Below are 20,867 nucleotides of genomic sequence, written 5' to 3' on the forward strand. Positions count from 1 at the left end.
TTCTTGGGTTACAGGAGAGAATAAGTATGTAGACTGAAAAGCAGAAGATAAGAGTTATGAAAATTTAATTTGAAAGTATGTGGGTGATAAGGGAGAAGGAGTATGACATTGGTTACTGAATGGTGGAGGTGGCCCACATGTCTACCTTCTGATAGTAGCCTTGGAATTCAGGTGTTTAGAAATGAAAGTATTAGGAGTCCTAGGTCAGGGGATGGGAAAGAATTTGGAACATATGAGAAGGTAGAGGGGAAAAAAAAAACTCACTACAATTTAATTCAGTTAAATATGCAAGGAATTGTCCTAGGCATTAGAGATTCAAAGGAAAAAAAAAAGCAGTATCTACTCTTTTGTTCAGACATTTCTGATTCTTTATGACCCCATTTGGGGTATTCTTGGCAAAGATTCTAGAGTGGTTTGTCATTTCCTTCTCTAGTTCATTTTATAGATGAAGAAACTGAGGCCAACTAGATTAAATGACTTGCTCAGGGTACATATTTAGTATTTGAGACCAAATTTGAAATCAGGTAGATGACTCTTTCTGACTGCAGGCCTGGTACTGGTACTCTAGTTACCATACCACTTAGCTGCCTGATATACTCTATAAAACAGAGGTTCTTAACCTAGGTCTATGAACTTGCTTGTCTTTTTAAGAAACATGTTTTATTTCAATAGAATTATATTCTTTTGTAATTCTTTGTATTTTATGTGTTTAAAAACTATCTTGAGGAAGAATCCATGCCTCCCAAAATGGTTAAGGACCCCTTGCTTTGTAAGCTTATATTCCACTGGAATGATATAACATGAATACCAATAAAGGCAATGGAAATCAGAGACAGTACTAACATCTGGGACCTGGGGGGAAGAATCAAAGGAGTCTTCTTGGAGAAGGTGGTACCTGAGTTGAATCTTGCAGATAAGTAAGGATCCCAAGAGGTGGAACAGCCTTTGAAGCATTGACCACCCTATCCAACTGCATACTTTCTTCTTCAATGAAGGGAATGTTGTATTTCAAGAGGTGAAGGTGAGAAGAGAGAGTATTACAGGCATGCACAGAATCAGATATTCTATCACAGACACAGAACAACAAGTATTTCAGTTGAGCTGGAATATAGAATGTAAGAATGTGAGTAATGCATAATCAGCCCAGAAATAGAGTAGAAGCAGTAAGAGAAGTCTTTAGATTTCTAACAGGTATTTTAAGATATTTGTATTTTATTCTAGAGGCTCTAGGTGGCCATTGAATGGCTTTGAGAAAGAGAAAATGACTTGCTCAAACTTGTGTTTTAGGAATATCAAATTGGCAACTGTGTGAAGGCTAGAATGAAGAAGTTAGAGGACAGACAGAGATGAGAAGGCAATTGGGGCAGGGTCAGGTAAGTGGCTCAGTGAATTAAGAGCCAGGACTAGAGATAGGAAGTCCTGGGTTCAAATTTAGCCTGATATACTTCCTAGTTTTGTGACCTGGGCAAGTAATTTAACACCCATTGCCTAGCCCTTACCATTATCTGTCTTAGAACCAATATATAGTATGGATTCTAAGACAGAAGGCAAGAGTTTTAAAAAAAGGTAATTGTGGTAATCTAGGTAAGTGATAATGAGCACTCTGAACTAGGGTGGTTGTATGTGGGAGTCTAGTGAAATAGGGCTAGATTTGCGAGAGTGGAGAAAGAATTGACAAGACTTGGCAACTGGTAGATGGGAATAAGAGTGTAGAATCAAATATGGCTACTGTTTTTCACATCTGAGTATGTGAAGGATGGTGATATTCTTGGCAGAAATCAGGAAAGGAGTGGGGAGAATTTGGGGGAAAGATAATGAATAGTTCTTTGGACAAGTTGTGTTTGAGATGCCCTTATAGGTAGGTAGAAGTACAGGACTAGAGCTGTTGTCATTTCTATGGTTTGAGCCCATAGAAACTGATGACCTTTCTTGGGAGAAACCAGTGCAAAGGCTGCAGATACACCTATCCCTATCGGGAGGAAGGGCTTGTAGATGATGTTTGTGAAAAGAAGCTATCAAATAGGTTGAAGGAAAACCAGAAGAGAACAAAGTGACAAACTCTTAAGTAGAAGGGAGTTTTCAGAAAGAGAGTGTGAACAAGAGTGTCCTATGCTTCAGAGTTTAAAGAGAATGAAAACTGAGGAGAGACCTTTAGATTCAGCAATAAAGAGATCATTAGTGCCATTGAAAAGGGCAGTTTCAATCAAGAGGTGGGGCCAACAGCCAGATTACAAGGAATTGGGAAGCGGTAGAAAAGATGAATGAATGTAAGTAGCTTTTTCTAGAATTTTGGCTATGAAAGTGAGAAATAAAGTCCAAGCATATTTGTAGGCAATTGAGGAAGAGCTAATGGATAAGGGAAATGAGAGAAATTTAGGAAGAAAATTAGGGAGAGAAGGTGGACAGGGAAAAGGATTTAGTTTCTGAAGGAGATGGGGAAGAATGGGATTTAATGGCATGAATAGCAGGATTGTTATTATCAAAAGAGCCACCTTTGCATCCCATATTGGAATAGAGGAAATGAGAATAGGTTTTGATTTGACATAGGATTGAAGAAAAGAAGCTCATGAGATCTTTTTTCAGCCAAGTATAATTCAAGACTTTCTGCTAAAGAAGGGGGAGAGAAAAGTTTTGGAGTAGACTTTGGAGAATGAGATGGTCAATAGCTTGGGAGTAGAAGTGGAGAAGTCAAATGGGAGGGTTTAATGAATGGTGTGCCAGACTTTGAATTAGGAATACCTGATTTCACAGCCTATTTCAGATACTGACTAGTTGGGCAAGTCATTTAATCTCTTTCAGTCTTGGTTTCCTCATCTGTAAAATGGGGGAAAAATAGTATCTTCCTCATACAATTGTTATGTGGTTGAAATGAGGGTTAGATAGATAGATAGATAGATAGATAGATAGATAGATAGATAGATAGATAGACAGATACATGATAAAATGCTTTGCAAACCTTAGAACACTATACAGTGGTACTTTGATACATGAGCACCTTAAATCATGATCAATTTGAGATACAAGCAGTCACGATTGGGAATTTTTGCTTTAAGTCACGAGTGGATATTTGAATTACAAGCTTCCATCACCTCGTGAGGCTCTCATTTAGTTCAGTGTTTATCTGGCCATGTGAGCATCTGTATTGAATTGCTTTTGTGTCTTTATTTTTGTCTTTATTATCTAGGTTTTGTTTTTTTTTTTGTCAAATTTCTTAACTTTTAACCATGAGTTCTGATGATGGAGGAATTGAAGGAGTTATAGCAGCAGCAGCATACAAAGGTTTTGCAAGAAATTGGTGGGGAGGAGCCCGAGGTGGATGAGATAATCAGTACAAGGGAGATTAAGGAAATATTGAGGATTTGGGAAAAAATTAAACTGTTTATTGAAAGGACACACCCAGAAAAAGTTGCCACAGGTCATGAATTGGAGCTGTGAAATCACTTGTTTCACACATTGTTGAAACGTTCTGAAAAGGAGGAAGAAATAAACTTCCATGGAAAGGTTTTTGTTGAAATGGCCTCTAATTGAAATTGAGGAAAGTGTGGCAAAACAGCCAAAATTCAATGAAGAAAATGATCATAATTAAGTAAAGTAAAAAAATAGCAATTAAGTTTAGCAATAAAGTTACATATCATAAATAATGTATAAAGTCAATTTTGCATTTAATTGTAGCATTAAGTGTCATATTAAGCAATAGTGCACAAAATGAACCCCCCCCCCAGCATCTTCCCCTGATCTTGAAGGTAAATAACATTTCATAAGCAAATTTATTTCTTTACATTCTTAATTATTATATATGAATATATTTATTTGTTATATATAAAGTACATTTTCATACTTAAAAGCATATAAAATTTAAAAAAATTGCATGTTTTTTTGGGGCCAGAACAAATTAAGTGCATTTCCATTAATTTAAATGGGGAAATTCAATTTGACACTTGAGCAAATTGAGTGACGAAGTTGGCCCTGGAACTAATTAAACTTGTGTGTCAAGGTACCACTATATAAATGTTAGTTGTGATTATTTAGAGTTGAAGCTTAGAAAGTAATGAATGTCAGTAGGACAAAGGTCCAAGGGTCTTAAAGGTAGAGGATGTTAAAGTGGAAGCTGAATTTATTAACCTTAGATTCAAGATTTTGAAGGGAGGAAAGTGAGGCCAGAACAGAGATGGTGGCCTAGAAAGTAGGGAAAGTAGGATATATAGAGTGACTGAATGTTGTGTTAAAGACAAAAAATTGATTTAGGAGGGGTGTGAATGAGATGTAGAAAGAGACAGAAGGAATATAAGATTATGGTTAGGGGAATTTCAGACTTATGGGATTAAACATTTGTGAATAATGAGATCAAGAATCTATAACCTGGGGAAATAGTTGAAGTAGTATGAATGTTCAGATCATTGGAGCTGATGACCTGGGAAGCAAGAGATATTAACATGTAAAAAGATTATTAGAGTAAATAAAGTTGACTAAATCAGGAAAAATGCTCATTTCTCTCTTCTCTTTCCCTATTTCCTTTAATCTCTTCCTTTCTCTCTCTTTTCCCCTAAGCAGACCTGGTTTCTGGAAAAGGAAGTTTTCCAGAGACATTAATTTGCTATGTTATCAGTGGGAATTCGATTTCTTCCACCAGTAACTTTTTTCCCTACGCTACCTTTCTTCTACAGTTTGATTCCAGGTATTTTTGCTTTAGGTCTCGAGACACGTGCTTTCTACTTTAATTTTTTTTTTTTTGTAGCTTTCACACTAGGGATAATTAGTGAGAATAGATAACAAGAATAGAGTATAATCACATCCTCTTGAATGTGGGACACTCTTTTCTTCCTTCCCCTCTCAGCCCCTGGGGAGAGTAGGCTCAAACTTAGAAAAGACGTTAAAAACGTTGACTTCTGAATGTGATAAAAGTTGTTCCCTTGATGCAGAGTATGGTTTTAGAGTTGCTGTGGACCCACTGTTAGGTCATAGAGCTCAGTGACAAACTCTGGCAAGGACTGCTCTCATTGGACATCTGCTCCTGCAACCTTTTGAAATCTTACAAGACCAGAGGACTCTTCTCTCCTTGGAGGCCACCAGTTGTTCATTCTCCTCACTTGAAAGCAACCAGAAAGCAGAGAGCATTTACACCCTTTTTCAGTCTTTGGAGACTTGTTAGTTTCTCAGTTTGTTTTGGCACACTGGCAACTTGGGTGGGAGAAGCACCCAAGGCTACTATTTGATTATAATGAAATCTGCTTGGGTCTCTTTTGTAAGACATGGAGTTGGAATAATAGAAACTCCCGGTGCCATGATTTTATGGTTCTTTTAGGTTCTTTTTAGATGGCAGGGTGCAATGAATTTTGTAATAGGGACAGATTCAGATTTGGATGCAAGCTCCAAAGAACTATAGATTGCCATTCTCTACTCAGGGCTCCCATTCCAAATTAGAGGAAGAAAGGCATGGGTTTTAGTGAAGAAGGACTGGGAAAATGGACTAGTAACCACATAAGCAGTATGGAATACTATGAATTCAAGTTTTCCAACACCTAGTTCAGTGAGTGACCTTTTTACCATGCTAGCAAGTCATTCCCTTCCAGGATTTAAGCATCCTGTTTACTCCTTTCTCAGGACTCAGTTCCTAAATAAACATACAGCCTGTGCTTATACTTACTCCCAGATACACAGATCAGAAAGTCAACCCAAAATTTAACCTTTACACCTCCCACACCACAACTCCCTCCTCCCTCTCAGCAAAGGACTTTGAGCAAAGCTCATACTTTACTGAGAAAATAAGACAAGAGAAAATAAAAAGAAAAATATTCTCTGTGAGCTTCCTCTTTCCCAAAACTCTACATCTCAAAACTCCTTATCATTTCCCATTATTCCTCCTTTACCCAAGCCTAGCTCCTTTCCTTCCTAAGGACAGCCCCTTCTACTTAGAATTTTTGTTCCTATTCTTTCTGGTCTCCTTTAGAGCTTGCCTCATTGTCATTCCCTTTCTATCCAATCTTTACCCTTAAGTACTGACCTCCTGCTTCCTATGAAAATGCTCACCCGTACTTAAAAAAAAAAAGTTTATTTAAGCCTACCATCATTTCAAACTATTATTCTATATGACTAGTCTAGTGTCTAGTGGTAGTCTCTCCGTGACTGAGAATGACTATAATTCTAAATCTTTGTGCACACTCATCTATTCTATATGACTATTCTCCTTTTTACAACCAAATTCATAGAAAACCTTTTCTGTACTCCTTGCCTCCACTAATGTTCTTGCTTGCTTTTCAAACCCTAGTCTGGCTTCTTATCACTCAACTGAAACTGCTGTTTGCAGGGTGTGTGAAGTGGAAATTTAAGAGGACCTTAAAATATCAAGGTATATACCCTCTTTAGCCATTTTTTCAAAAAGATCGAGGAAAATCATCTTTAAAATGGAATATATTTATTGAGAGAGAAATGTAGAGCAATGTTTCACATCATGGACCTAAGACAGTGTTCCCCAGATTTACAGAGAGATGCGTGGCCATGTATATATATAGTAGTCTCTTGGTGATCGAGAATGACTATTGTCTTTGTGCAGTTTCATCTATGGTGTACCCTCATGTGGCTTTGGAGTCCAAAGGCTGAGGTGCAAATTTTGTGGCACATGGGGCATGGAACTCCAGTTGTTACGGGAGGTGAGGTTGTGACCTGGTGTCGGCGTTCACGGGCAGCGGCAAGATGTCGACGTTGTTCATCTTCAAAGGTGGTGGCGGCATGGTTAATGTGGGTATGCCAGCTGCTTCTGTCAGAGGCAGTGAGTTCTAGTTGCTTTGGTGTAATGCCAGCCCACTTCAAGTTGGACTTTAGCTGATCCTTGAATCTTTTCTTTGGTCGGCCTTGTTTCCTGAGTCCAGCTGACATCACCATAGAATACCTGTCTTGGTATTCGCAGTGGGTCCATGCAGATGACGTGTCCAGACCATCGTAGCTGGGTTTTGAGGACCATGACTTCGATGCTGGTGGATTTGGCTCTGTCGAGGACTTCCTGGTTGGTGATTTGGTCCTGCCATCGGATCCTCATGATTGACCGGAGGGAGCGTTGGTGGAATTGCTCCAACTGCTTCATGTGCTTCCGGTACAGTGTCCATGTCTCACAACTGTACAGGAGCAAGCTGAGGACCACTGCGTTATACACTTTGAGCTTCGTCGCAGTGCTTACACTGCTGTGTTGGAGGACTTTGCAGTGCAGCTGCCCAAGTGCCTGGCTGGCCTTTTGGATCCTGGCATTAATCTCGTGGTCTAGGGACCCTTTGTTGGCGATGGTGCTGCCCAGGTACTTGAAAGTGTTAGAAAGCTGCGTGCCATGGATTGTAATGCGATCAGAGATGCATGGCCATGTCTAAGGTAAAAAACCCTTAACTTTTAGGAAAATACAATAGATTTAATTTACACATTCAAACCTTCCTTCAAATTAACATGTTAAAGAAATGGTCAGAGTTGGAGACAGGTTTTAATCCAGAAATAAAGGATAGGAATATTATACAAAGAGAGGAGGAGTTCAGGGCTGGATTACCTGGGAGAGGCTGATGTTTTATAATGATATAAGAGGATCATTCCAAGGAGGGGGTGGCGGGGGGGAGGGGGTTGACCACCTCTGATACAATGGGAGAAACTTTTTTAAAATTAAATTTAATTTTTTTTTAAATTTAAGTTAATTTAGTCAATTTAGAACATTATTCCTTGGTTACAAGAATTATATTATTTCCCTCCCTCCCCTATCACTACCCTTCCCGCAGCCGATGTGCAATTTCATTGGGTATTACATGTGTCCTTGATCAAAATCTATTTCCATGTTGTTGGTGTTTGCATTAGGATGTTCATTTAGAGTCTACACCCCAACCATATCCCCTCGACCCATGTATTGAAGCAGTTGTTTTTTCTTCTGTGTTTCTACTCCCACAGTTTTTCCTCTGAATGTGGATAGTGTTTTTTTCTTGTAGATCGCTCCAAGTTGTTCAGATCACTGCATTGCCACTAATGGAGAAGTCCATTACATTCAATTGTATCAGAGTGTATCGGTCTCTGTGTACAATGTTCTCCTGGTTCTACTAATGGGAGAAACTTCTAAGATAAAAGTGTATTTAAGATTTGATCATGGGTACTTCCCAGACAAACTCCAAAGATCCAACCTAAAACACTTAGAGACTGTAAGACCTTTGCCCTGCTGAGAGAAGGATGGGATGAGGTAATCTTGTCTTCCAGGGAGAAAGATGGGGGAGAACCAGCTTTACTAACTTGGCAATATTAATAACTATTACCTTGAGAATAACACAACAAATTTTCTCACTTGACACAAGGGATACTAGTAACTTTGAGTTCAGTGACCTTTTCCTGGTCCTTTTCATTCTCCATTATCTCTAACATTTGACACTGACCACATTTTCCTTCTGGGTACTCTTTCCTTTCTGGGTTTATCTGACACTGCTTTCTTGGTCCCTATTCTAGCTATTTGGTTGCTCCTTTTTAGGATCATTTTTGCTGGGTCCTCATTCATATCCTGTCTTCTAACAGCAGATGTTTTGAGCAGCTTTCCTTGCTACATTTTCATGTATGGTTTAATTATCATCTTTATATAGATAGCTTCCAATTCTGATCTCTTGAACTCCAGTCCTACATTTGTGTCCTAGAGGCATAACAAATTCAACATTTCAAAAAATATTGTTTCCCCCCAATGTACTTGTCTCCCTAACATTCCTAATTCTATTGAAGATACCACCACTGCTCTAGCAACCCAGTTTTGAAACTTCATTCTCCCCAAATATCCAATCAGTTGCCAACTCAGTTCTTACCTTCTTTACATCTCTTGTCACTTCTCTATACTAACATTTTTTAATAGAAGTCCTTGTTTTATTACGCAAATGAAAATGATCAGTTTGATCAAAAAAGTCTGCTCACAAGTTATATATGAATATTCTAAGTACAAAAATCTACCTGAAACACCATATTTTTAAAATATGATTTTCATTTTTAAAGGGATATTTTGACATTTCATCACTTACTGAATATCCATATAAAGATTAGATCTTTAAATTTTTGAGTAAATGTAACATCACCACAAGGACAATTAGAACAAAGACACACCCTAGTTCAAGTCTTGAATTACTTTTCTCTTGAACTGTGTGGCTTCCTGATTATGCTTCTTTCCTAAAGTCTTTTTTCTCTCCAAGTGATCCCCTCCATATCACTACCAAACAGATATTTCTAGATTTGGCCTTGTTACCTCTTTGCTTAAAAAACAAAACAAAACAAACAAACAAAAAAAAAACAAAAAGCAACAAACAAAAGTGGTTCTCTACTGCATCTATGTGTTCCTTCTAGGATAAAATACAAACTCTTCTTTGTGTCAGTTAAAGCTATCTAGCTTTTCCTAGCTGGGAAAAGATTTATTCCCCTTCATGCACTCTACATGCCACCCAAACCTGCCTATTTACTGTTGTCCGCATACAACATAGAATCGCTTATCTCTGTGGCTTTCACAGACTGCTTTCCATGCTTGGAAGTAATTGTGGCCTCCTCTCTTTTAGCTTCCTTCCAAGCTAGTGCTTTCTTCTTTTTCTCTCCTCAAATTAACACTTTAGGACCTAGGTGTTGTTTTCCCCCATATAACATAAATTGGAGTGTGGGGAATTAACTTTTTTTTTTTTTTTTAATTTTGTAGCCCCCAGTGCCGGGCATACACTAGGCACTTAATGTTTATTGATTGACTTTATCACCTCAAATATCCGGTGATCCTGTGACCCTTCCAACTCTCCATCGTAATCCAGTGAATGCAGAGAATGGAATGAGATCTGAATTGGGAAGATACTTGATCCATGAATTCCCTGCGGGAGCGAAATGGGGGAAAGGAAGGAGAGGTGGATTGGGGACCTAAATGTCGGGCTCAAGGTGAGAGGGCGTTAGGATGATTTGGTATAACTAAAAAGTGGAGACCAATGATGAGTTTGCCAGGAGTCAATGGGAATCGTGCCTTATCTGACCCGCCACTCGGCCTTTAGGCCTGCGCCCACCGCTTGTGCGGGCAGTAGGAACTCTGGCCGGGCTCCGGGGCCCCAGTCTGGTGCTCAGGAGGCGGCTCCGGTCCCCGACTACCCCGCCTCTTGGGCGGAACTGTCTCACTCCCCTCCCTTCCTCGGGGGAAGGGCCACGTTGCTTTGCCGGGGCGGGCCCTGCTTGAGTCTCAGGAAGGGGTATCTTGGGCGGAAGGCGCTGGCTGCCGGCCGTCTTTCGGGGCTCGTTCACGACTGGGGTCGGGGTCGTGCGGTCCAGCGGCCCCCGGCCCACGGCGGCGCGACTCTTGGGTAACTGGGGAAAGTTTGCTGTGGCAGGAAGTTCAGGGAGCCGCGAAGGCGGCTCTGGGGCTCGTGGACAAATCGAGGGAGGGACCGAAGGATTCAGTCGAAAATCTCTGGGACGGTAGAGGCTCCAAAAGTGCCAGAGATAGCGGAACCAGGCACCCAGGGTCAGACCGAGCAAGCTGTGGAGGGGTGTCACAATGGGAGGAAGGAGCAGTGTCTTGTTTGATTCCCCCACACTTCTCCCCCAAACCACCTCCAAAAACTCTGCCCAGCAGGGGTCTGACCGTCCTAATCTCATTAATTCCCAGGGGTAGAGGAGCCGATAGATGGTGTGGAAGTGGGTTTGTGTCCAACATTTTGTGTTGGAGTTGGGGGTCAGGTAGCATGTGGGGCAGCTTAAGGCAGCGGTTCTCAACCTCTCAATTTGTAGCAATGAGAATACATAATGCATATCAGGTATATACATTTGGAATCATAACTGTAGCAAAATTACAGTTTTGAAGTAGCCACCAAAATTTTTTTTGGTTTGGGGTCACTGCAAATGGAGGGAAACATGGGGGAACATGAGGAACTGTATTGTGGGGTCACGGCATTAGAAAGGTTGAGAACCACTGGCTTAAGGTATGTAGTGAATGGTTAAGCTTTTGAGTAGATTTTAGTTTCTTTTTTGACGGTGGATTTTATTTACTTAATTTGTTTCCCCTGAGGGAGAGTTCAGCAAAGTAGGAACACTGAGCACTCTATTTGGAATTCAGGCAGCCAGCTGTGGAAAGCAGGCTTTTTGGAGCAGAGGGAGTTATTGTGAAACTTGAAGGGAAATTTTGTTTTGGGGAAGAGTATGCCCATGGGAATGGGTGGTGGTAAGATGGGTGGGACAGGTGTGTTTGTAGAGATCCAGAGTTGGATCTGGAGGGCCAAGAAAGACCTGCAATATCATTGGGATTGTACATCTTTGACCATTTCCCAGAACTCCATGATTTTTTTTTTTATCAGTGTCCTAATTCTAGTTTTGAAAGAACTAATACTTGTGAAGAAAGTTTGAGGAGGAAGATCTGGGCCTTGGCTTCAATGAACTTCGAGATTGGGGAATAAAACTATAGGTCTTATCCTTAGAGGATAATTCAGCTCAATCATCCTATATAATATTTTGTTTGGAAAGGGAAAGATGTCTATACCCTGAGGAAAGGGGAGCAGGAGTTTTGGAGAGGAGGAAGGGGAAGGAGCCCTGCTATTCCTGGGGACACAATGTTTTGGGAAGGGATTTAGGGTTGGGGAGAGAAAGGAGAAACAAAATTAATGGTAGCAATTAAAGAGGCGGTGTGCTTGGAAACATTTCTGGAATTTAGTGCAAGGAGAAAGAAAGGCTCTGAAATAGGATAGTTGGTTTCTGGGAGAAAATCAGCCAAGGAAAGAAGAATACCAGAGATGCAGGACTCTTAAATTCTAGAGTCCTAAGAGACACTATTTTGCATGTTGGTCCTATTTGCATAAATATTTCCTCTTTCCCCTTTTTATTTTTGGTTACTTTAGGGTAGAATGGGTGGGGAACTCCCACCAGATTAGGAAGTAAAAAACACAAATTCAAAATCTAGTTTTATTTCTAATAGTATATATGTTTGTTGTGGTGCACTGGACCATAAATAGTTTATCTAGTCAAAGGTGGTTATAAGGAAAGTGCTTTGCAAACCTAGAAGTGCCTCATAAATGTGACTGGGCACAGCCTCTAACTTTCCAGGCTTCAGTTTCCCCATCAGTAAAATGAAGGGTTTTGTCAAGGTAATATCTAAGGACCCTATCCCTAATTGCTAATGCCTCTCTAAAAAATTCATATTTATTTTTGTACATGCCTTCTCTGCTATGGAATGTACAGTTTAGGTCAGTGACTGCTTCATGTTTGTCTTGGTATTTCTTTCCTCTATAGTATGTAGCTCCTGCTTTATTGACTTAATGAATGTTTGATGATTGATGGGTCTTGTAGTTTTGGTGAGTGTCTCTTTGGTGTATATTGAGGGAAGGGAATAGAGTGGGAAGACAGCTCAGATAGGAGTGAGACTAGTTCCATCAACTTTTGGCTAAGAGAGATGCTATCTTATCCTGTCCGTTTGCCTCCTGACAACATACCCCCTTCATTCCTGCCCCATTCCCTTTCTATTTTATACCCAGATCAGATTTTTTCTTGAATTCAAACACCTTTCTTGCAACTTTTTTTTACAATCTTTATAACAATTTTTTCTCTTAATTCACTTTTATTAATGTTTTAAATCCTTATTATTAGGAATTGCTTTCCATTTATCTTAAGTGCCTTGGGTTAAGGGCTAAACCCATTTCTAATGTGTTCAATGTTATCTCAAATGAGATTTCTGTTTCATCTGCCATTTGGGATTATTTTATCACAGGGCTTTTGAATCAGTACCAATAATTATAAATGTGTTTGTGTCTAGTATCCATTTACAAACTCTTTTTGAATGCTTTTCTCCCTAGAAGATAGGGAGAGAGAACTATTAGCAGAGACTATTAGAAATGAAAAAGATCTATTCTAAAACCCTTATGTAAAGGAAATGAGTTCTGTGAAAGTTAGTTGGTTTGCTCTGGGGGTTTGCTCTCAGTTTAACTAGCCAGTGTCAGAGATGGGATTATAACCCAGTTCCCTTGATTTCTAGTATATTCCTTACATTCATTTCACAACAAAAGAACTTTGACACAGAAGTTTAAACATTTAATAACACTGTACCACTGGATAGAAACTAGAGAACAAAGGTCTAGAAAGGGAGTTCATCTTGTCTCGAGTTCTTCTGCCAATTGGGAATGAGAGAAAAATTTTGATTGAGGGATAATGGCAAGGCAGATTCAGAGAGCTTATGGGAGATAGATCTTATTTGAAGATCCAGGGCATCTAGGTGATTGAGAAAGTGTGATACAGGCCAGGATTCTTAGGGCTGAAAAATTAATGGCAGTGACAAATCAGTTCATCTCCCACCATTCCAAGATGCATACCTGAAGTATTGGTTTAGAATAGAAGATGGGGGTGGGGAGGAGGGAGGCAGCTAGGTGGCACAGCAGATAGAGTGCTGGGCCTAGAGTCAGGAAGACTCATCTTCCTGAATTAAAATCTGGCTCTGATTACCAGAATTTACCAGCTTTGTGACTGGGGGAAGTTACTTAACCCTGTTTGCCTCACTTGCCTCATCTGTAAAATGAGCTGGAGAAAAAAAGGGCAAACGAGTTCAGTATCTTTGCCAAGAAAACTTCAAATATGGTGAGACATGACTCAACCACAAGAAGGAAGAGGCAGGACCCAGTAGTTTTGGTTTAGGTCCTATGTGTTAGAATTAGAGTTAGTTAAGAAGTTAAAGTACTTAGGTATACTAGCTCGATCCGACCATTTGATCCATATGTATTCTATAAACTAGGATTGTCCTTACAATATTCTATCAAAGATCCTTAGTTAAAAGTTAGAAGAAATTTGTCTCTATTAGCTGAGATGGTTCAAAGTTAACCAAGATTTAAGAATCTAGGTGTTTGGCCCCTCCTTACTCTCTCTTCCAGTCTCATCTCACTTTGGAGGTTAGATTAATTCTGTAAGAGAATTCTAGGATAGGTAGCACAAGTCTCCTGATCTCTACCTATAGCTCCAATTTAACTTCTCATCATTGGGAAAGAAGACACGGAAGGCCTGGAATCTGCTCACTGCTTTGTCAGCAGCTAGGAGGATAACCTTCCAAACAAAGAAAGCATAATACCCTGTCTTTGGAGGAAAGTCTATAGGGAAGCTGTAGGAGAATATTATGAAAGCAGTGGACCTATAAATTGGGGGCTAAAGAAGGAGATATTTATCTGGTTTGTATGTAGTAGACTGCAAAATAAGAGTAAGAAGTGAAGAATTTGCTGACTCTAGCTCCCCCTCCTGGGAACTTCATTTTGTGAGTTGTAGTACTAGGAAGTTGATATTAAAGTTAAATTTTCTGGGGATATAGTTAAACTTCAGAGTTGGGCAAATTACAGGGGGAATGATTACAGCTGGGAGAAGTCTTTGATGTGTTCACTTTAAAGATCTTTTAGAATCATTAAAATTTAGAAGAGATTGAAGTGAGACTCTAGGTACTTGGCAAAGGAGTTAAAATGATTAGATAGTTTAAATAGGGAGTCACAAGACAGTAATAATGCTTCACATCTTCTATTAACTCTTTTATAGTTTATTGTAAAGTACTTGGGTATACTAGATTGATCTGACCATTTGATCCATACATATTCTACACACTAGGATTTCCCCTACAATATTCTGTCAATGATTCTTTGGATATAAATCTACTTTATAAATTAGAAAACTGAAGCTTAGACAAGTTTAATGTTTTAGCTAAGATGATATTAGGTAGGAAGAGCAGAGATGACATTTGAATTCAGGTTTTCTCACTACTCCATGATGTTTCAGTTATTTGAAAGGGAAACTGGTGTAAAGGGGACAAACTTGTTGGAATCTTGTTGAATGCCAGAATGAAGACAGAGATGAAAGGGAATGAGGTTAGTTGGAGTTAAGGGGGAACCTCACATAAGAATAAACTCAGAATGAAAGGATGATTGGAACATAGACTAACTTGGTTATAAAAAAGGGTCTAAATTTTTTAAGGCCCCCCCCCCCCTTTTAAACCTTACCTTCCATCTTGGAATCAATACTGTGTATTGGTTCCAAGACAGAAGAGAGGTAAGGGCTAGGCAATGGGGGAGAAGTGACTTGCCCAGGGTCACACAACTGGGAAGTATCTGAGGCTAGATTTGAACCTAGGACCTCCCATCTCTAGGCCTGGCTCTCAATCTACTGAACTACCCAGCTGTTACCCCCCACCCACCCCCTTTTTTTTAAAAAAAAACTAAATATCACTTCTAAGGCTGAAGAGTGAGATAAAGGTTAGGCAATTTGGGGTTACATGACTTGCTCAGAGTCACACAGCTAAGAAGTGCTTGAGGCCAGACTTGAGCCCAGGACCTCCTGTCTCCAAGCCTGGCTCTCTAGCCACTGAACCACCTAGCTGCCCCAAGGTAGTTTGTTGAAGATGATTGAATTTATAAGGAAACACTTGTCTTTATCTCTGTACTAGACTATACAAAGGTGTGGATCCATATCATTTTAATTTTGAAATAAACTTTTACACTAATTTTTGAACACTGATTTGGGTATACTTGGAGAGAGGAATAGAGTTGTTTGGAGGCTCTAGAAAAGAGAATGTAGGTTGTTTGTGGGTTTGTCAATACAGGTCACATAGTGCCTGTACTTTGGACCTCATGCTCCAACTCTGTCACCAGGCTAATCTATCTCTCAGGCAGCTGTTGAATGATTTTTTTTCCCCTACAGTTTTGGTGTATATATGCTATCTTCTCTATTAAAATAAAGATTCCTTGAGGGTACAGACTGTTTTTGCTTCTTCTTTTGCTTGTTGATTAATTGATTGATCTGTCCCTCTTTCCCCCTTATGTTTTTCTCTTATCAGTTGACTTCTCTTTAAAAACTTTAGCTTTTTAGGGGTATCCCATTATAATCTTTTATCCTTTTTATAGGAGGCTCAGATTGGGGGGGAAATAGGGAGGGAGACTCTTTCTGAGAGTTCTCAAGGGAAAAGAGACATTTTAATATGCTTCATTCCCTTGCCTCATTTCTGTGGCTTTAACTGCTGCTCTTGAACTATTTATATACTCTTGAATTAACATTCATTTTTGATTTTCATTATACTTTTTCCTTTCTCCAGGTCCATGGCTACTATCTGATCCTCTGGACTAGCAAAAACATCTTATTGGACGGCGGACAGGGGACTGAGCAAAAGGAATAAAAAGTGCTTCCTTTCTTCTCTCACATCACCCCCAGTCCCTTCTGCAGCAACTTCTTCTAACCCCTCTTGTGAGGGGTCAGGATGCTGAAGAAGCAGTCTGCAGGGCTGGTGCTTTGGGGTGCGATTCTTTTTGTGGCCTGGAACGCCCTGCTCCTCTTCTTCTTCTGGGCCAGACCTTTGCCTGGTGGCCCATCATCTGAGGACCCGTTTGCCAATGATCCTGCTAGCCTTTCCCGACGAGTGATCCGTCTGGCTCAGGAGGCTGAGATAGAGCTGGAGCGACAACACGTGCTGCTACAACAGATTCAGAAGCATAGTGTACTGTGGAACCAGAGGCAGCAAGTAGCCACTGCAGGGCCTCCTGCTGTCTCCCACCCAACCGTAGCCCCTACAACATTTGTCCTCCCCATTTTAGTCATTGCTTGTGATCGAAGCACAGTCCGGCGTTGCTTAGATAAGCTTCTCCACTACCGGCCCTCAGCTGAGCGTTTTCCCATTATCGTGAGCCAGGATTGTGGGCACAAGGTGACAGCCCAGGTCATTGCTTCATATGGCAATGCCATTATGCACATTAAACAACCTGACCTTAGCAGCATACCTGTCCCAACAGAGCACCGAAAATTCCAGGGTTATTATAAGATTGCCCGACATTACCGCTGGGCCTTGAACCAGGTCTTCCGAACCTTCAAATATCAGGCAGCTGTGGTGGTGGAGGATGATCTGGAAGTAGCTCCAGATTTCTTTGAGTACTTTCAAGCAACATATCCACTCCTGAGGACTGATCCATCACTGTGGTGTGTCTCAGCCTGGAATGACAATGGCAAAGAGCAGATGGTGGATGCCAAAAGGCCTGATCTTCTCTATCGAACCGACTTTTTCCCAGGCCTTGGGTGGCTACTGTTGGCTGAGCTATGGGATGAGTTAGAGCCCAAGTGGCCAAAGGCCTTTTGGGATGACTGGATGCGGCAGCCAGAACAGCGCCGAGACCGAGCTTGCTTAAGACCAGAAATCTCTCGGACGATGACCTTTGGTCGCAAGGGGGTGAGCCAAGGGCAGTTCTTTGACCAGCACCTCAAGTTCATCAAGTTGAACCAGGGTTTTGTGTTCTTCACTCAGCTGGACCTGTCCTATCTGAAACAGGAAGCCTATGATCGGGACTTTTCTGCCCGAGTCTATGCTGCCCCCCAAGTGCAAGTGGAGGAGCTAAAAAGCAACCAGAAACAGGAATTAGGGGAGGTTCGGGTACAGTACAGGGGACGGGACAGCTTCAGAGCCTTTGCTAAGGCCCTAGGTGTTATGGATGATCTCAAGTCAGGTGTCCCCCGAGCCAGCTATCGGGGTATTGTCAGTTTTCTGTTCCGAGGCCGTCGGGTATACTTGGCACCTCCACAAGACTGGACTGGTTATGACCCTAGTTGGAGTTAGCAGTGGCACCCACTCTCCAGTCCCCTGTGTGGAGAGATGGAGAGTTATCCATAGCTGCATTGTCTTTTTTGTGTGTTTTCTTATCAGTTCCATTTTTATTTTTATTTTTCCAAGTGGCATTCGAGTGCATTTTCTCTTCCTGGGGCAGGAGTGTAGGACACCTGGTTTATTATCCTCTCAGAAATCTGAAAGCTTTCTTGGGGCTCTGGGCAGGAGTTTTATAAGAAAGAAACAAAGTCAGCCCTCTTTCCTCCAGAGGCTGGGACATCTAGTCTTCTGTTCCATTAGATAGTTTTGGATTCCTCATGGAGAATCTTAAGTTATGATTTTCAGAGGTTTTTCTCCCATTGGGACTTCTTCATCATGTACTGACTTGATTTTTAACCCTTCGGTACTGTCCTTTCTAGTTAGGGTGCACTTCCCTTCTCTGGGTCTCAGATTTCCTCATTTATAAAGTCTATAAAGTGAAGAGGTTGGACTAGGTGATTTCACAGTCCTTCTAGCTCTAAATCTATGATAGTAAATTCCTACCCCTGTTCCTCCCACTTGCTCTTATCTCTTCTAAGGGCTTGGATTAGGGACATGTATGTATTTCTGGCCAAACAAAGAATACACCCAAGGCAGACCAGGGAATGAATTATTAAATTTTAGGTCTTTGACCTTTTACTCTGTCTCATTTTCTTTGTTTCTCCTATGTGTATGGTGTGCATCATATCTTATTTGTGTTATCTTTTCTATGTATTTTTTGTTTTTCTTCCTGTTTCTCTTTTTCTATCTATTGGCTCATTTTCTTCTTTCCTCTGAAGTTTAGTTATTCCCAAATATGGGAAGAGATGTTGAAAGAGGAAAAGCAAACTCTTCCCCCAGTTCTCCACTCTCAGGACTATGGGGAGATTTTGGGATGGGCTTGAGGTGGTGAAGAGTCCTCAGTTGATGTTGAGGAAATTCTTCCTTCTGCAAGGTTGCAGTCTCCAGCCTCACTCCTTGAATGTCATTTTTCCTAGTTTCTTTAGGAGAGGGTATAGCTTACAATGGATGATGGAAGAATGGAAGTGTCTAGTCCTCTGTGCCTCTTCCATTTTCCCCTGGGTCCAGTTCTATTGATTCTGTGGGTTGCTTCCTTTCTGAGTGTGACTCTTCTGTTTTCCTTTTCCCCAGTGGTGGAATCCTGAGGAGCAAGCATGGTTAATGCTATTTAGTGGCCCCTCTTCCCAACTTGTGAAACTTGTATTCCCAACACAGATAGGTTAAGGTGTGCCCTCCTTCACTTCCAGTCCCTTTACTTCTGGGGAAATAAGGGTAGTGATGGTGGTTGAATGAGGAATTTGGTCATTTATATATTTTTTTCCTGCCTGACCTCAACTTCATGGAAAAAAAATTGAAGTTGCCTAATTATTTTCCAGAATAAAATAAAGATTGTCATTTGAAAAGTTCCTGTGTCTCTGTCCTGGAGAAGGATGGGGTTGAGAATAATAACTGAGGGTGGTGGGGTTTGAGGAAGGATGGACAGAGTGAAAAGTTAAAAGCAGAGAAAGGAGTTGGGGGAAATGTGGCAGGAGAGGAGAAAGAAAAAAATGGAATGAGATAAAGTAGTATGAAGAGAAAAAAATGAAGGGACTATTAGGAAAATGAGAGAAGAAATGAGGGGGAAAAAGACTAGGGGGAGAGCTCTTAGGAATAGGAAAAAGGCTTTCAGTTCTACTAAATACGATTGTTGTTATTTCTCACTGAGGAAAGGATTTGAAGGGTTGAAGTTCCCAAGAATCCAGACTCCATATGTTTTGAAGGTTTGGAAAAGGATATTCTTAGAACCTTTATAAAGAAGCCTTGAATTTAACAAGTTGATGGAATCAAAATTAAGGTGGTGGCTTTGTTGTAAAAAGTAATTTCCCTGACAGGAAAACTTCCAAAAATTTAATAGAGGTAGTGGGGAGGAAAATTCCCAGAAGGCTAAATAGCCAGTCATAAATCAGGTGGAGGTGTCCTCAAGAATATTGGAATACTGGGAGGCCTGGAACAAAAAGACTAGAGAAAAGCCTGAAGATATTTCCAGAATTGGAAAGGGATCATGAAAATGCTGGGTACAGAGGTTGTATTTGGAGTGGGAAATGAATGAATAAAAAGCATTTATTTCTTAATTCCAATGGGGTTCATTTTATTGTGGAAAAAAAATTCAAACATTTCTATTGTGTGCCAAATGACCAAAACATTCAATGATTTAAACATGTCCTCCAGAATCATCCCATAGCAGTTTCTATGCTAGACAAAACATTAGAAGTGGTTCTTTGTGATGCTGCCTTAAAATCTCAGTGTAGCAGATTTGAGCCTATTTAAATAGGCGTATTTTAACTTAATTTTTTTGCAAACAATTCTTGTGTACAAATACTCATGTATTTCTAGTTGGTGCTTAGCTCCGAAGTGATTAGCATTAGCCTGGCACATAATATTAAGCTCTTAATAAATGTTTACTATTTCCCCCTGTAACATACAACCTCACAATCAGCAACCCACAATCAACTAGCAATTTCAACATTTTCCTGTGAAAAAGAAAGGTTCATCTGCTAACCAAATTCCCTCCCCAATGGTTTTCTTCTGCTTTGAGTAAGGGGAAGAGAAAGGGAATGACTGATGACGGAAACAGAAATGAGCATTTATGTTGTGCCTAGTATGTGCCAGCCACTATGCTAAGTGCTTTTCCAAATATCTCATATGATCTTCACAGCAATCTTGGATCTAAAGGAGATCTTTAACTTCATGATATTCACTATATATTAATTCTCATGAAACACCTGAAACTCCTTAATTTCATTTCTTTTGTACAGTTTTTTGACATGTCCAGGACACCCAACCTTATTTAAAAACAAAACAAAACAAAGAAAAAACTCCCTATCCAACCATAGCTTTGATGTTGCCTTCTGAATTTTTGATTATAGTTTTTGACCATGTGCAGTACCCCACATTGTCTTGGAAATGCTAGATATGATTGGCATTGACCCTGACAAAGTGAATTTCAGACCTCTGGCTCTTCAGTGATAGAGATGTAGCCAGTGCTTAGGAAAAGTTTGACTTTTCAGGGGTTACTTGTCCAGAACTGGTACTTTCCTTGAAGATTAGAGAACCATAAAAATACCAGTCATACCAGAACTCTTCTATTTGGTGCTCTCCTATCTGTATTCCCCCTAAACAAAGTGATGCAGAAATAGTACTCAGTTTTGAGACTTGGTTTGGTCTCTGTCTCTTCCCCTACATAGTTGGGAGTCCCCCACTATCCTCAATGGGTTTACAAAAACAAAACAACTGGATTTGAAAATATTCA

At 40.4% G+C, this 20,867-nt stretch overlaps 1 protein-coding gene across 4 annotated transcripts in view; it reads left to right on the plus strand.

Moving 5' to 3' along the window:
- MGAT1 (alpha-1,3-mannosyl-glycoprotein 2-beta-N-acetylglucosaminyltransferase) overlaps positions 1 to 18,981 on the plus strand; it is a 27,400-nt gene extending 8,419 nt beyond the window's left edge. The window contains exons 3-4 of one of the 4 annotated variants that reach the window (XM_056817795.1): positions 6,551 to 7,356; positions 16,046 to 18,981. In XM_056817795.1, coding sequence (XP_056673773.1) covers positions 16,208 to 17,551 — 1,344 coding nt within the window. In that variant the 5' untranslated portion in view covers positions 6,551 to 7,356; positions 16,046 to 16,207 and the 3' untranslated portion in view covers positions 17,552 to 18,981. Of the gene's footprint in view, positions 1 to 6,550; positions 7,357 to 10,152; positions 10,311 to 16,045 lie in introns of those variants that run through there. The other 3 variants (XM_056817794.1, XM_007483346.3, XM_016430886.2) reach the window with 3 other exon arrangements.
- The last annotated feature ends 1,886 nt before the right edge of the window (positions 18,982 to 20,867 follow it).

The sequence above is a fragment of the Monodelphis domestica genome, chromosome 2 (assembly GCF_027887165.1).
Source record: "Monodelphis domestica isolate mMonDom1 chromosome 2, mMonDom1.pri, whole genome shotgun sequence".
In the NCBI taxonomy this organism is placed as follows: domain Eukaryota; kingdom Metazoa; phylum Chordata; class Mammalia; order Didelphimorphia; family Didelphidae; genus Monodelphis; species Monodelphis domestica.